At 44.2% G+C, this 14,554-nt stretch overlaps 2 protein-coding genes across 8 annotated transcripts in view; both read left to right on the forward strand.

The window, feature by feature from the left end:
- The window catches only part of LOC6604935 (FH1/FH2 domain-containing protein 3), a 38,798-nt gene that overhangs the window by 1,863 nt on the left and 22,381 nt on the right, over positions 1-14,554 (forward strand). For 3 of the 6 annotated variants that reach the window (XR_004361660.1, XM_032717321.1, XM_032717322.1), the window contains exons 2-4: positions 3,655-3,705; positions 3,765-7,201; positions 7,338-7,413. Coding sequence is in view for 2 of the 6 variants with exons in the window: in XM_032717321.1 (XP_032573212.1) it covers positions 3,655-3,705; positions 3,765-7,201; positions 7,338-7,413 (3,564 nt within the window). In the remaining 4 variants the exon portion in view is untranslated. Of the gene's footprint in view, positions 1-3,654; positions 3,706-3,764; positions 7,202-7,337; positions 7,414-10,758; positions 10,941-14,554 lie in introns of those variants that run through there. The other 3 variants (XR_004361661.1, XM_032717323.1, XM_032717324.1) reach the window with 3 other exon arrangements.
- Positions 409-1,665, forward strand: LOC6604933 (CCR4-NOT transcription complex subunit 2). 2 transcript variants are annotated; one of them, XM_032717325.1, is made up of 2 exons: positions 409-776; positions 849-1,665. In XM_032717325.1, the coding sequence occupies exons 1-2, from the start codon at positions 627-629 to the stop codon at positions 1,428-1,430; spliced, it is 732 nt and encodes a 243-aa protein (XP_032573216.1). In that variant the 5' UTR covers positions 409-626; the 3' UTR covers positions 1,431-1,665. The 2 variants fall into 2 exon arrangements, with proteins under 2 accessions (XP_032573216.1, XP_002029776.1); XM_002029740.2 differs by having other exon boundaries at positions 410-1,665.

The raw sequence follows: 14,554 nt of genomic DNA on the forward strand, positions 1-14,554 counted from the left end.
GCAAAATGATTTCTGTTTCGTTCACGTTGACGCAGTCCCTTTTTTCCTCATTGGAGTTGGTACTTTGTGTAGGATTTTTATGGCCAGGAGGAAGTTGTAAATATTTATGACAAACATAAAGTTGAAAGTTCTCCGGTGAGAGCACGCACCACCTAATTAATTAACAAAGTGTGAATACTCATGCAATTTGCTTGTGAAGCGAGAAAGTAGGGGAGCGGTAATGGAGAAACAAAAAAGGGGCAAATATAACTAAAGTCTTTCACTTCATATTCAAAAAAACAAGTATGTTATCATATAACTACATTTATATTCATAATGTATTACGAAAGCGGTGATTATTAAACCTTATTTCAATTATTGATTTCATTAGGAATATCTCTACTCGTCACACAATTCGATCAGAATCAGTTTTCATTTGAATTATTCGTCAAAACATATCAAAATTTGTTGTAGTGTAGCACAAAGGAAGGCGGTGATAGGCGCTTCTCAAATAGGCTTCGAGATAAGGATTTGTGAATCAAGCTATCTGAGTCCGAGATTATCCACGCACACTCACCCATCCAAATCCCCCACAACACTCGCACACAGACACAAGACAAGGACACTTTTTGATAAAAAGATAAAAAATGCCACGGCGCCGACGTCCACGATGCAAGGTGAATCCCTCGATAGCGCTGAGAAAGAAGAACCAGGAGACTGCACCCAGTGCAGAAAAGGTGGAGCCACAACGTCCACCGCCCTTGCCGGATCCGCCCAGCGAAGAGCCACCGGAAACCGTAAGCACTTCGAGCGTAGAATCTGAAATCGAATCGGATTACAAACTCTTCCCGGAACTCTACGATCGCCAGCCGTCGATGCCCACGTTTGCTGATATTTTTGGTCAGCCCTCTTATGAATCGGTGTTGGAGGAGCCCGAGGAGGCCTCTACCTCCTCCACAACCAACACAAATGCCGCGGGAATACGTAGCACAGACGATGGGAAATTCACTAATATTCCGGCCACGATGCTGACCGATCAATTTGGGATGATCGGGCTGCTGGCCGCCATGAGGGCTACGCACACGAATCCGGGCGCCACGCAGCTGGTCTTTGGTGAGGATCTAACCACCTACGGACTAGATTTGGCTGCCCAGGGAGACATTTATGTGCATTTCAATGGGCCTCTAACCCGCGAACCACCGGACAGGAATTCCATGGACTGCGCCCTTGAGATGGGAATGCGGGCCATGCGTGATTCAATTATCAATGAACCACCGAAGGCTCCGTGTTGGGATCCATTTGAGCCAGAGACCCAAGATTTGGGACTTAAGGGCAGTCTTGATCCGGATGAGATTTCGAAATCCGATCCAGATACGGGAACGGATCCACCGCCAACTACTGATTTGACTGAAGATCCGGAAACGGATCGAGATGATGATCAGTATAGATAACACATTTGGAATCGGCGCCAAGGATAAAAAGAAAGACTAGCCCCAGATAGGAAAGCGATTTGGCAGTTGGTTAGGTCTTTGAATACTTGGTAAAATTGTTGATCTTCGTGAATTGGTAGCCCTTCTGTATATGAACTTGTTTGGCTTTAAATATAGAATTGGTTTAGGAGTGAAAAGGGGAATAATTATTTGTTATGAAAAAAAAGTGCGATTTAGTTGTTCAGAGTTATTTAAAATACGTTTAGATTTATTACATATATGTAATTATCGAAAAAGTTAATAAAAATTCTGAAAATATCGAAAATGAATATCACAAATATAAAATATCACAAAATCACAATAATTTTCAAGTCCAGATTGACTATTAGTTTTTTTATTTCCCTAAATTTTATTTGCAAATTATTTTTTTAAAATTCTGTTTGAGCGACTTTCTGGGATTGAATATTTCCTTATCCTTTTTAGCACCGATCTCCTCATATTTGAAAAAATAAATCATTTGTCTGGCAAGCGAATATTCAGTCGCCACTTCGAATTATCTGGGTGGTGCTTAATGGGCTGTGGCTACTGACAGACAGGCGCATTATAGCGCATCCTGCTCCTGATCTGCAGACTCTGAGATTCTGCAAGCTCCTAATTGAGACCGCATAATAATGCTGTCAGAAGTGAAGCACTCTGCTGGAATCGGCGGTGAACAAAGTACACATGGCGAACTCATTCCAGAGAAGATCCATAGGCCCATCTACATCCACACCATCACGATCATCCAGTCTTTTTTTCCTCCGGCTGAGTGTCTCCGTTTGCTTGTTTTGCACATTGTTGGCTATTTGTGTGTTTGGCATTCCATTTCACTGAGCGAAAACAATTAGCCGAGACTGTCTGTCTTTCTTTCTTCCTCACTCCCTCTCGCTCGCTCGCCAATTCTTCACATTGGGCGGGCGGCGCCTCGAAATGTAATAATATTATTTTTTATTCCAGGATAGGTGTCATTCGCCGGGATGGGCGCCACTTGGGAAGGGCCCTATTTTATATGATTTACATAGAGAAATTCCTGAAAAGTATTTTCATGGGCGAATTCCACTACAGTCATGGGAGTTCATATAGGGCTAAGATAAGTTGGATTGGGTTAAGTTTCTTCAATGAATGCACAATAATTTAGTATTCAGTTTAGCACATTTACTATAAGTATTGGGTTCAACAGCATTTTAACTAGTCATTAAAGATAATTTGCAATAATTAACCCAAACCGTTTGAGTTTACCAAAAATCTGAAAACTGGCAACACGAATTTTGCAATTTTGCAATGTTAAATGGGTGTCTATCCTCAAAGATGTAGTGCACAAAACCCGCCCACCCACAGCCCCCCACGAACCACCCGGCCATCCTCAATTAGGAAAGGGCAAAGTGGTCGGGGCCCCCGCAATTTTCATTATATACGAGGAAAACTCAACGTGTCTCGATGGACGAGGGCAATCGTCTAATGCGCTGCGGCCGAGATTAGAAGGCAGATGTTGAAATAATCGAAATGAATCTGTTTACACGTCCAAATTAATTGAAAAGCGCGTGCAACAGCGCCATTTAATTGAAAATGAAATAGACTCGGCAGAAATCCCAAACCGAATCGGATGAAAAATGCAATGGGCGAGTTCAAAGAGGCACCACAAATAGTCCATTGGGGGAAAATGGGGGATATGGGCTATATGGGCTATGGGATTCTTCGGCATTCAATGTTGGCGATGTGCTGAGGTTGCTGCTGAAGTGCCTCTGCTGACGATGATGAAATGCGTGCGAATAATTGTCGAGTGCACAGCTCATTGAGAAAATTTTCCCCAGGATATAGAGAGAAAAGCTGGGGCTGCAGTCAGAGGGGATGGAATGTGGGGCACCACTCTGTTTTCGTCTTATTTTGCTGGAGTCAATTGCATTCGAACTCTTGAAGCGCCAATCAATCAAAGCCATGTGATTGACCATCAGTCTCAATTTCTTTTGAATGAATGAGTGCATGCACATCTTGCCAGATCACAAAGAGCTATAAAGAAATCACTCACTGACTGTTTGTTAGATTCACTGAAAGATCGAGTTTTAGTCCCAGATAAAAATAGATATGCAAGATCATCCGCTTTATTTTGTTTTAAATAAATTTAGATTTGCATTATCATTCGCTTTATTTACTTTACTAATGTGTAAATAAATATATTCATTTAACTTCATTTTGTATTCATTTTCAGACACCCTGGAAAACGAGCTTGGGCAGTTCTTATAAGCCTAGCAGCTCAACGGTGCGTATTTTTTCAATATTCTTTAAATTAATTGTCTAACACTATGCTTTCAACCACAGTATGGAACCTCCGGTGACTCCACTTCGCGCTACACTTCACTGGCCACCCCGAGCTCCTACAGACCATCGTTCTCTGGAGGAACTTACCGCCTCAAAAGGGATCCACCACCACCAGCCAACACAACTCCAGTCAGCAGCTATGTTAGTCGATATGCAAAGGCAGATCCTAAAGACGCAGCTCCGAGTGAGCGAAGTAGTCCAATTAAGAGGTACACGGGTAATACTACCAGCTCCCTTGGGAAATATGGACGCTCTCGAGATCCCAGTCCAGTGGCCTTAGAGCATACTAATCGCAATAAGTCTCGGGATCCGAGTCCAGTCATCGACAGTGCCAGAAGTAAATTGGGAAGCACATATCGTGCAGGGAATACACCAACAACCTCCAGTTCATCATCCTCGGCGGCCAGAAACGCCTACAGCAGTCGCTATGGAGCGGGTGCTCGGATCTCGGGAAATGGAAGTGCCTTATCTTACTTGACCACCAGTGATTTTCATGCCAGAACTGCCAGCAGGGCCAAGGCCAGCAGAGAAAGGGAGCGGGAAAAGGAGAAGGAAAAGGAGAAGGAGATAGAGGAGAAACCCAGTGAGGCGTCTAATGGCATAGATAAGTCTCCTGCGAAGCAACAGGAAGAACAACCAGAGATCGATGAAGAACCAAATGAAACCTTCATCACTATATCCGTCGTGACTAGAGCCACTTCACCCACTCTACCGGGCAGCACAACCGTACAACGCACTCGTCGCATTGATCCAGCCAAAACAATAGAGAAGACCATCCAAAGATCCACCAAAAGGCGTGAGACAACAGATCAGGAGATCCAGTCGGACAGATTAGATGATTCTACCCGATATCTTCGATACAGTGCTGGCAGCAGTATAAGTTCTACTTATAGTCCACACAGAGATAGGATCAGCAGTCTACGGTACAGTGCCAGCCCGTTGAATAGTTCAGGAGCTTCGAAATCCAGTTCGGTGGGTGAGGGAAAACAGATTCAGCCAATACCAGAGACTGTTTCGCCAGCTAGGACCAATGGCTCTGTGAGCTCAGCCAAGTCCTCAGAAGCGCTGTCCCCTCCAAGAACCAATGGAAATTTGAGTTCAGGGAAGTCATCTGAAGCCCTATCTCCACCCAGAAGTAATGGGTGCTCATCAAAGTCCACAGAAGCGGTGTCTCCACCCAGGACAAATGGCTCTTTGAGCTCTTCGAAGTCCACAAAGTCCAAACTTTCACCACCGAAGGCAATACGATTGAACTCCCGACAATCTTCAGTGGAAAACCTAGTAAACAAGCCACCTGCTCCTCCCAGCAAGGCGGATTCTCCCACCAAAACTTGCAGCTCCAGTTCAGGTAGCTCGGCGGTTAAATGGCCCAACAAGGACTTCCGCAAATCCTCCCTTAATGTGGGACCCACGGATCGTCCACGGAAGTCTCGAACTCCTAGTAGTGGGGGAGAGTCCGAGGATCTACCCAATGGCAGTAGCCTTGAAAGGTCACCCAGTGCCGGGTCAGATGGAAGTCTAGCCTCGGGTAGTTCCTCAAAGAAATCGAGCAAATTGAGCAATGGCAAGGTGCCAGGCAGTCTGAAGCCAAAGAGTCACAAATCCTGCACTGAAACCACCACTGGCAATTCATCTTCGGCCACCGCCTCCGCATCGGACAGTGAGCAGCGGGTCAAGAGCGTGAAAAAGCAGGCTAAAAAGAAGACGACCACCAAAGAGGGCGGTGCAGGCAAGGTCGCCAACGCCAACAAGACAAATAGCACCACTGAATCACCGTCAGCCGTGGTTGATGTGGTGCCAGCGACGCAGACAAGACTGAAGAAGCTATCGGCGGTATCGAATTTTTTCGCTAGCCGTCAGCAAGACGCAAATAACGAACCGATCTTCTTCGAAAGCTCCGAGAGTTCGGGCGAACCGGAGGCTCATTCGTTGCCAGTGATCTCGGCCATATTGGGAACCTCAAAGATCTCGAAAATCTCTGGGATCAGTCTGACCACAGATTTGCGAACGAACGAACCGCGAACGACGCTGTCGAGCGAATCGAAACAATCACCCCAAACGAATTCCCCAAGTTCGAGCACACGTTGCCCGCGGGAAACCACGACGGAAACGGCTACAAGATTACCCAGCAGCACCACTAGCACCACCCACGAGACAAGTCTCACCACCACTGCCAGTTTGACCACCTCTGAGCAGGAAGATCCCAGTTGGTGGCAGGATACCAGCTTACAGATAAACACGGCTTCTGCTTTGGATCAAAATAATAGAGGAGAGATGCCCTCTTACAGGCTAAGACACATTGACTCTGGGGAGGAGCAGGCCTGGTGGCTACGCCAGGATGAGAATGGCGATGATGATGACACACTGGCGGAGGAGACGCTCAATACTCTGGATGATGATCTCCAAGAGCCGAGCAAAAGCACCTGGTGGAGTCAGGACGATCAGGACTCCAGCAGTCAGGTGAAACTAATGCCCAGGAGTAGGATAACGCCAGAAAAAGATGCCTGGTGGCTGCAGGATGAGGATGAGGCTGTGAAATCTCCCATAGAGAATGGTGATCTGAACAACAATAACAATAGCGAGCCTCATGTGGAGGTGACTCTAAGGTTACCATCGAATGTCAGCCAAAGGAGCTCCAAAAGTAGTGCTTCCAAGAATGGAAGTAATCCGAAGAGTGGTGGCGCCAACCCTTGGTGGCTATCCGGACCAGCCAGAAAGATGTTCAATGTCCAACGCGTTGAGTCGGGCGAAAGAGCGTGGTGGCAGGAGGAAGCCGAGGAGCCACCGCAAGAGGAAAAAGAGAGCGAACCACCACCGGTGAAGCCACCCACGCCACCACCGCGCATCATCAAACACTGGGAGTCCGGAGAGCGGGCCTGGTGGTTACAGGATGAGACGGAAGCCACCCAACTCCCTGCTCAGGCTAGCAGCGATGATGAGGAGCAACCAGTTTTGGTGGTGATTAATCAGCAGGAGTCTAGGGACGAAGTGGACCTGAGGCTGGCACCACCCACTTTGGAATCCCAGGAGCTGAGCAACTCCTTCAATTTTGACGCCTATTCCGAGCGACCACCTCCACTGGGCCAATGTGCCAGTCCCGTTCGCTGCCCCTCGCCCTACGACAACATTCCAAGATCGCAACTGCAGGAGCCACCACCACCCACTCCCACTCTGACATCCCTGCAGCCGCGCTTTTCACCCCAAACACGGCGAGCCGGCGAAAAGCTATTTATTTCGCGGCACCAGAACATCGATGAGCTGCTGGGCGGAGCATGCCGCCCCCTCAGCCCGCTCTTCTATGGGAACACCAATCCTGCTGAGGCCGAGCTAACCCCTCTAGCCGGCAAGAACATGTTCCTGCTCGAGGAGATAACACCTGATCAGGTGCGAATCCACGACAGCACCGCCCAGCTGCCGGTTATCCAGAGAATGCAGCGGTAAGTTCGTTTCTGTATTCCGTATTTAGTCGGGAAAATAATGCCGGCGATTAAGCTTTCGGAGAGAGCTTTTCGTTTGTTGTGTGGTGAATTTGCTCAACATGTGGTTGCTAATCGCTCATTTTTGATCTTGCAGCGATGTCGAGTGGTTGGATAATGGCAGCAACTTTTATGAGCCACCCGAACAAAAACAACACCAGCCGCCGCGCAGGGTAAGTGTCCAAACACCCACCCACCGAACCACCACCCCCTCGGAGTCCCATAATTTCGAATCAGATTGCAAGCGTTTTGGCAGCCTGCCCGTCTTGTTGCGATACATCGACTGCCGCCCACACTTTTAGTTTATTTATACAGATACCCCTCAGTTATTGGGGTATATACCCGATTTGATCGGTCGGAACATAATACAACATTTCCAACATTTTCTTTGATCTATTATATTTATTTGCAAGCCTTGATTATTATATTGATTGATTATTTAGTTGCATATCAAACTTTCTCTGGAATATACACCTTTATTTTCTCTATATACAGCAATTAGCACCCATGAACCCCAGTTATCGGCAGATATATAGATAAGGCCCCAATGCCTTTCACTTATCGCAGAACTTTTGACACTCACCGCTCCGTATCGCTTACCCACAGCTGGGCGTTCCATTTTAATACCTGGAATGACAAAGGGCAAGGTAGGGCGGCTCGACTCGAGTTGCGCACCCACACCAACACCCAATTGAAGGCGGTGGAGCAGTGGTGCAGTTATCACCTCCGGCATCGCCGGCGAGATTCGGTCTTGAGTGACAGCCCTCAAGTGGCTGCGGCAGCCGAGCAGTCCGGGTTCTGTGACTCAGACGCGGATCGCGGACTCTCTGGTATTCTGAAAATAAGAAATATCACAAAACAATGAGAACCTTGCCCCTAAGTAGTGGACTTCTTGATACCCACTGTTAACAAAACACATATCATTCGATAATATTTCTATAATTTGAAAGGTATTTAAAGATCATACTGTCATTTAAATATAGACAATGTTTCGTACATATATTATCATTTAATATGATTAAGTAGTTCATTTATCTATCTATCTTTTAGAGGTAAACGGATAGAAAATATATTCAAATATTGAAGCCCAGCTCTATTGGCATGACCGCTTAAATTAGAAGCGGTACCTTTCAAACACCCCTTAGTAACCAAAAATGCTGAGTGTAAATGCAAATTCAACAAAGCGCAGCGATGTCAGAACAAAATGCGGAACAGCAAAGCCAGTAAAAACATGAGCACACAAATTTTATCTTAATTACATTCAGCCGGCGGCTTGGGGGCTTCCTTCCCGGGATTTGAGTGTCGGATTCAGATGCAGATCCAGAATCGAGCTCCAGTTTGATGGCCAACAAACAAGAACGCACATTAACACCAACAAGGGCCGGCCGGGAAACGAGAACAACTCTCGGCTAAATGGGTCATAATGCAATTAACATGAACATAAAGCCAAATCGAGAGGGGAAGGAAGACGTTGCCTGGGCGATAACTGTAAATATATATACACACATATATATACACACATATAATATAGTCAAGCGAGTGGCAAATTTCGATTGCAAATATTTATTTATTCATTTCGCCCCGTGTGTACAGAAAACCTGAAAGCAATTGTTGACTTTGTGCTGCCAAATGTGGCCATAAAAAACGTCGCCATGCATTAAAAATCGAAAGTCCATTCAACTCGCCATAAAAAATACTAACGGAGATTCCCTAGAAAAGATCTGTGTTTTCACCTTTTGAACCCCCAATGAGTCGCCTACCAAAAATAGCAAATGTCATTGATGCGTGAAAACGAAAACAAAAGCACACACAAAAATTAACCAAATTACATTATACGAGACATTTAGTTTCATTTATCGCAGCTGCGAAAAAAAAACTAATGAACACATGAAAAACATTGCGACAATCTGCGGATGACTCAGGTTTATGGTACATACGTGGAGCTGCGCCCATCCCCAATCTCCGGATGCTGTCTTGGTTTTTTCTCAAGGCAATTGTTGTGCTTCTTTTCTTGGGCTGGGACAACTATATTATCAGTTCTTGTACTGTTTTTTTACTGTTTTCATGGGGCTTACTCACTTTTAAGCTTGAATCCGCTGTTTGATAATGGAAGCGTTTGTTTAACGTTTTGGATATTATTTGGGGAACACCTCAGTGTGAAATATAAAAGAGGGTATAGATTTACCTTTGCGAAATGCGGGACTGCCCATAACAATTCTGGTTAAATAAAGCTATTTTAAACAAAATAACACGTTTCAGGTAATCACTAGAGTACAGATATTATCTCATATATAAAAAAGGGTAATTGGCATTAATGAGACCAAAACACTTCCATAAATAACTAGCTGAGCCATATACTTTAATGGTCTGCTATAAACATTGGCATTCGGCACTATCGATTTGCAATTAAGTAGCGTATCGAATGTGCAGCCATTAGCCGGCCACCTCCCCCATTCTCATTTCCACCCAATGGCACTTGTAAATCTGCTGCCTGCACCCAAAATTCATTGCCCATAATCGCAACCTTGCTGCCACACACCCACCGCGAAAAGTCAGCGCCCATCGAGCAGCGGGTGAGCTGCATAAAGTCCGGCTAATGATAGCCTAACGCTCCATCAACGATAAGCCAAATTGTGGCACACGCGCTGCCCGTCGAGCTATTTTTAGGCCCTCGCATGGGAGCACTTGCAACTTCCAATGCACACTGAGCAAAAAGTTTGTGATCAAATTACTACAAATTTAGGAAATCAAATAACCTTTTTTCTGAGCGCTGTTTTTATAAATTGTATTAGAAAATATCTATTTATAATGTGAATCAAATACAAACATTTATATCAACATAATTTGTTGTAGTGCATGTTCAATTAGAGAGACACCGAGCACCAACAATGTTGCAGACACTTACCTGACCACACTCACACATGCCTCCAACTTACCAATAGCATGAAAAACTCACCACGCTCACAACCTGCCCCAAGTATCTTACGTCTTAAGATCTTACGACTGCGTAAGGAACTAACGATATATTGAAGACAAAATCCACAGTGTGTTAAAACTCATCTATTTAGCGGCTGACATAAAAACTATAAACAATTTTCTATAGCACATATAGTTTAAAAGAATATAATTATAAAAGCCAGCAACACTATTGCATTTTTTTGTAATTAAATATGTACTAAAATGGAAGCAAAACATGTAGCCATTATAAGTGAAAATAATATCACTAATCCGCCACGTTGGCCCAAATATTAAGTGCAACTTAAATAGGCCTCCCCAATATTGGTGTTTAAAGTCAATGCATAAATTGGAGCTGTCCCACTGTGCGCCGGTGTTTTCGTACCTGACCATTTAGCCTTACGTAGTGCGGTGTCTCTCTCTCTCTCTCTCTGTCTTACGTGGTCTCCCACTCTCTTCTTCTTGCTCTTTTTGCGCTGCCTTCTTCTTGCTACACTGTCTTATTCTTCTTCTTTCTCCTTCGCCGCTGTGGCGCTCGCGTTTTTTGTCAGGCTTTTCAGTTGCCTTGCGAACGCGCTCAAGTTCAGTCGCTTCGATTTTGTCGCGGGTGAAACAACCACCGTGGAATCTAAAACCAAACTTCGCTCAGCTGCGCGCGTCGCGTTGCCCTGTGTGTGTGCTTTTGTTGTTGTTGAGGGCAACGTTTAAAATATATTTAAACTGCCTTTAGTTGCTACAACAATTGGTAATTGGAAATGCTAAGCAAATCCCCAGTGATTAAGCCAACGAAAACGAAACTGGCGATAATTGTGCGAAACGAATTGTGGAAGAGGCGGAAACATCGTTAATAATAATAATGAATACCCAAAGCAGCCAACTAGCCCACATATGATTGCAATTTGCCTTAAAGACTATCGATTTTTGGCATGTCACTGTGTCAGTGTCAATGGACAGCATAATCCGAAAGATTCGTCTTAATTGAGGTCCCACTGTGGGCGCCACTTCACGTCGTCGGTTCAGTGTCAACAGTTCTTCAGTTTGGGAAACAGCTGTCTCGTCTCTGTATAGTATTGTTTCTATCTCGCTCTGTCTCGCACTCCTTTTCGCCTATTCGATAAGGACAACACCAACTCACACCTATTGAGGATCTGTCCCTGCGGACAAGAAGCAGAGGGAGCCCCATAGCAAATAGTGGTAGTAAAAATTGAAATATACAACAATAAAAGAGACAGAGAACGGAACGAGTGCAAGAGAGAGAGGGAAGCGCAAAGCCCAAAACCGGAATTGTGCAAATAAATCTCGATAAAAGTCGAGGCCCAGGCTTCTTTCTTCTGCTTTGGCTCGTTTTCCGCCAGGAAGCAAATCTTCGGTGAAGATTTTGCCAAATTACGAGCTGGGAAATATTGTTTATTTTCGACCATTACGGGGGAAATTGCCCCCAAAGGCGATAAAAGGCTTTCTTCCTTTCTCTCTCTTTACAAGCACTAGGCATTAGTAAAATGCATTGCCATCTGTCACCTGGTAACCCACAAATTATTGACGGCAAATTAGCTTCATTGTGCTGCTCCAAATACCGAGGCCCTCGACTGGCGCTCAATTAGACTTGATTGCATTATATTACACCGTGTATATATGTATATTCCTCTGAACAATCAGGCACATGACCAACTCAACTAAATCTAACCCAGCCAGCGCTACAGATACTCTAGTTCTGCTTCTTAGTCTGCTCTTCTGCTGCTTAGCATTTATTTACTTTTGAATATGCAAATAAAGAATGCTGTGGAATTTATTATGGCGAAACGGAATAAGTTAATTCAGTTAGTTCTATCTTCTGTGCAAAAAAGGCTAAAATAAAAGAGCAGCTGTGCAAGGGGCGGGGTAGTGGTGGGGGCGAGCAAACCCCATTTCAACGCGGTTAGTGCGCTAAGTACGAAGTACAACAGAAGAGCTTCTATTTAGTTATAGACACAAGCATGGCAAGTTACAGTCTCTTGTGAAATTCAGTGGACTGATTTGGCAAAGAGACGTGCGAAAATTCACAATGGGAATTTGAGAATTTAGAACGAACTTAATTTCGGATCAACTCAGCTATTGTGCTTATTTAAAGTTATAGTAGAGAGTAGGTGATACTAACTGTTCTCTCATTAATAGTGCTAAAATTCGAATTGGCCAAAGCATTAAGCTGCTCATACCGAAATACATTTAATTCAATTTGAACTGCACTGTGGTAAAAACCGAAATTTAAACCAATTTTCGCTTGTGCCAATTGTGTTGGCACACTTGACGCACCCACTGTGCCCGGTACGTCGTAAACGTAGTTACGATTTTAATTATCTGCCGGCGGAATCTGCCAGCGCCGACGTCGACCGCCTGTTGACGTGCCAAGCGCGAGACACTTCAGTTTTGGCCAGGGTTTTTCAGCTCCATCTTCGGCGACTTTTCACTCTTTGCTCCGCTGTGTTTTTTTTTTTCTTTTTTTTTTTTGTTTCTTCGCGCTGCATTCGCTAATCCAATTTTTTTAATTGTGCTGCGGCAGCAAGAAGAGACCGAACACCATCCAGCACTTAGTCTTCCAAAAGCGAGAAAAAAAATGGAGTGAAAAACACCGTCTTAAGCAGGAGGAAAAGTCCGGCATCATTCCTATATATCTCACTGTCTGCCGACTGCCTTCCTGCCATTTCTTGGGTTTATTTTTCAACATTTTCGCTTAGTTTATGCGTTATCTTTTAGCGCTTATCTGGCTACCGAGTTGAAGTCGCTGGCTGGCTATGCAAAGTCAAGGTGAGCTCAGGTGTGCTTTTCGCTATAGTTTTGGGTTGGGGGGCATCTAATTCGCCTTAACCACTGACAGCTAATTATAATTCTCAACTCAATGCCAAATTAAGTCGAATGACCAACAGCGAATACTATATGATCTGTAATCGGCTTTGCCCGACAACCAGTGCTCAATTGCGTGGGAAATGCTTACTTTTTGGCTTATGTAAAATCTCCACAAAGTTCCAACTGTTATCTGTAATAGGTAAAAATATCTTTCGGTTCATTAACTAACAATTAAGTTTGCAGACAATGCGCATTAGTGAGTAATATCCTTTATTTTTTGCATTTTTCCCCACCATTGTACAAACGAATATCTTTGTGATGGATGTGTGTTGTTGTTTGGGCCGATAAAGCGTTAAAGCCAAACAACGAAAGTGTTGGCGCTGCAACCGCACCCCGAAAAATGGTTAAAAATGGTAAAAAGTGTTGGCTGGCTGTCGGTTTCTTTGGCTCTTGCTAAATGCTGAATGCTATTGAGGTCAGTTGCTTAGTACACGCCACCAAAAGCACTCGCTAAACACACAGGCCTCCGCAGTTACATGCACATCAGGCTGGAAAATAAATAACCCATTAGCACGAAGGTCCGAGGCACTAAACTTTATTGATTTATTTGACACCCTGCCTCGGTTTTTCTTCTCACTTTCATTGGCATAGATTTCGAAAATATAAGTTCTGAAGCTTCTGTTCTCTAACATTGACATATTGCACTACGAAATGTTTGCAGTCAAACTTGGCTGACAGTTTGTTTTTGGCTCAAGGGCTGCAGAATATTTATTGATTTTCTTTTGCCCAAGAACACAAATTGTTCTGTTGATAGGCAGTTACCAATAAAGCCTTAACAACATATTCGTTCATATACATATTATATAGTAAATATTAATGGAAAGCTATCTGATCTAACGCTTACCCTCTAAACCTTCCCGTTTCCATTAATTGAGCTGTCCATTTCTACTGCACTTAACAAACATTTCAGTGTAAATCAAACACTCAGATCTTTCTTTTAATTTTAAGACCCAACTCAAATAGTTTTCGCCCCCGTACGAACTGCCTAGCTGTAATGAAGTGATAACTTTTCGCCTTTGGGCGCGCTTATCAGCGTAGCTCAACAAATTTTCAGTGATTTTTATCACAATTTCAAACCTCTTCTCAATGACTTTGAATGGTCGCCATAAAATCCAATGGTTGGTCGCGGTTGGTGCACCCGTGTGGCACCAAAAGGGTACATAAAATGCAAAGTGGTTTGATTGTCCGTCATAAAAAAGTTTATGGCAAGAGAAATGTCTATGGCGGCAATTAAGTGAAACAAGCTGGGCTCATGTTAAATCGGATTTTCTGCCTCTGGATCAGAGATCTTTTGTAAAAGGGATCGCTTCGCCTTGAATTGATTTGCTTTGGCTTGAGGTTGGCGAAACAATTTGCGGTTTTGTGTCCCGCAGAATGCCTATAAATAAAAAACTTATTACAGCATCGCGATCGGGTTATTGAGAAATATAACGACCTTGATTGTGATTGTGTTGTAAGTTGAAGGAGGCGGATCTCGGC

This window comes from Drosophila sechellia, chromosome 3L (assembly GCF_004382195.2).
Source record: "Drosophila sechellia strain sech25 chromosome 3L, ASM438219v1, whole genome shotgun sequence".
NCBI classification, from domain to species: domain Eukaryota; kingdom Metazoa; phylum Arthropoda; class Insecta; order Diptera; family Drosophilidae; genus Drosophila; species Drosophila sechellia.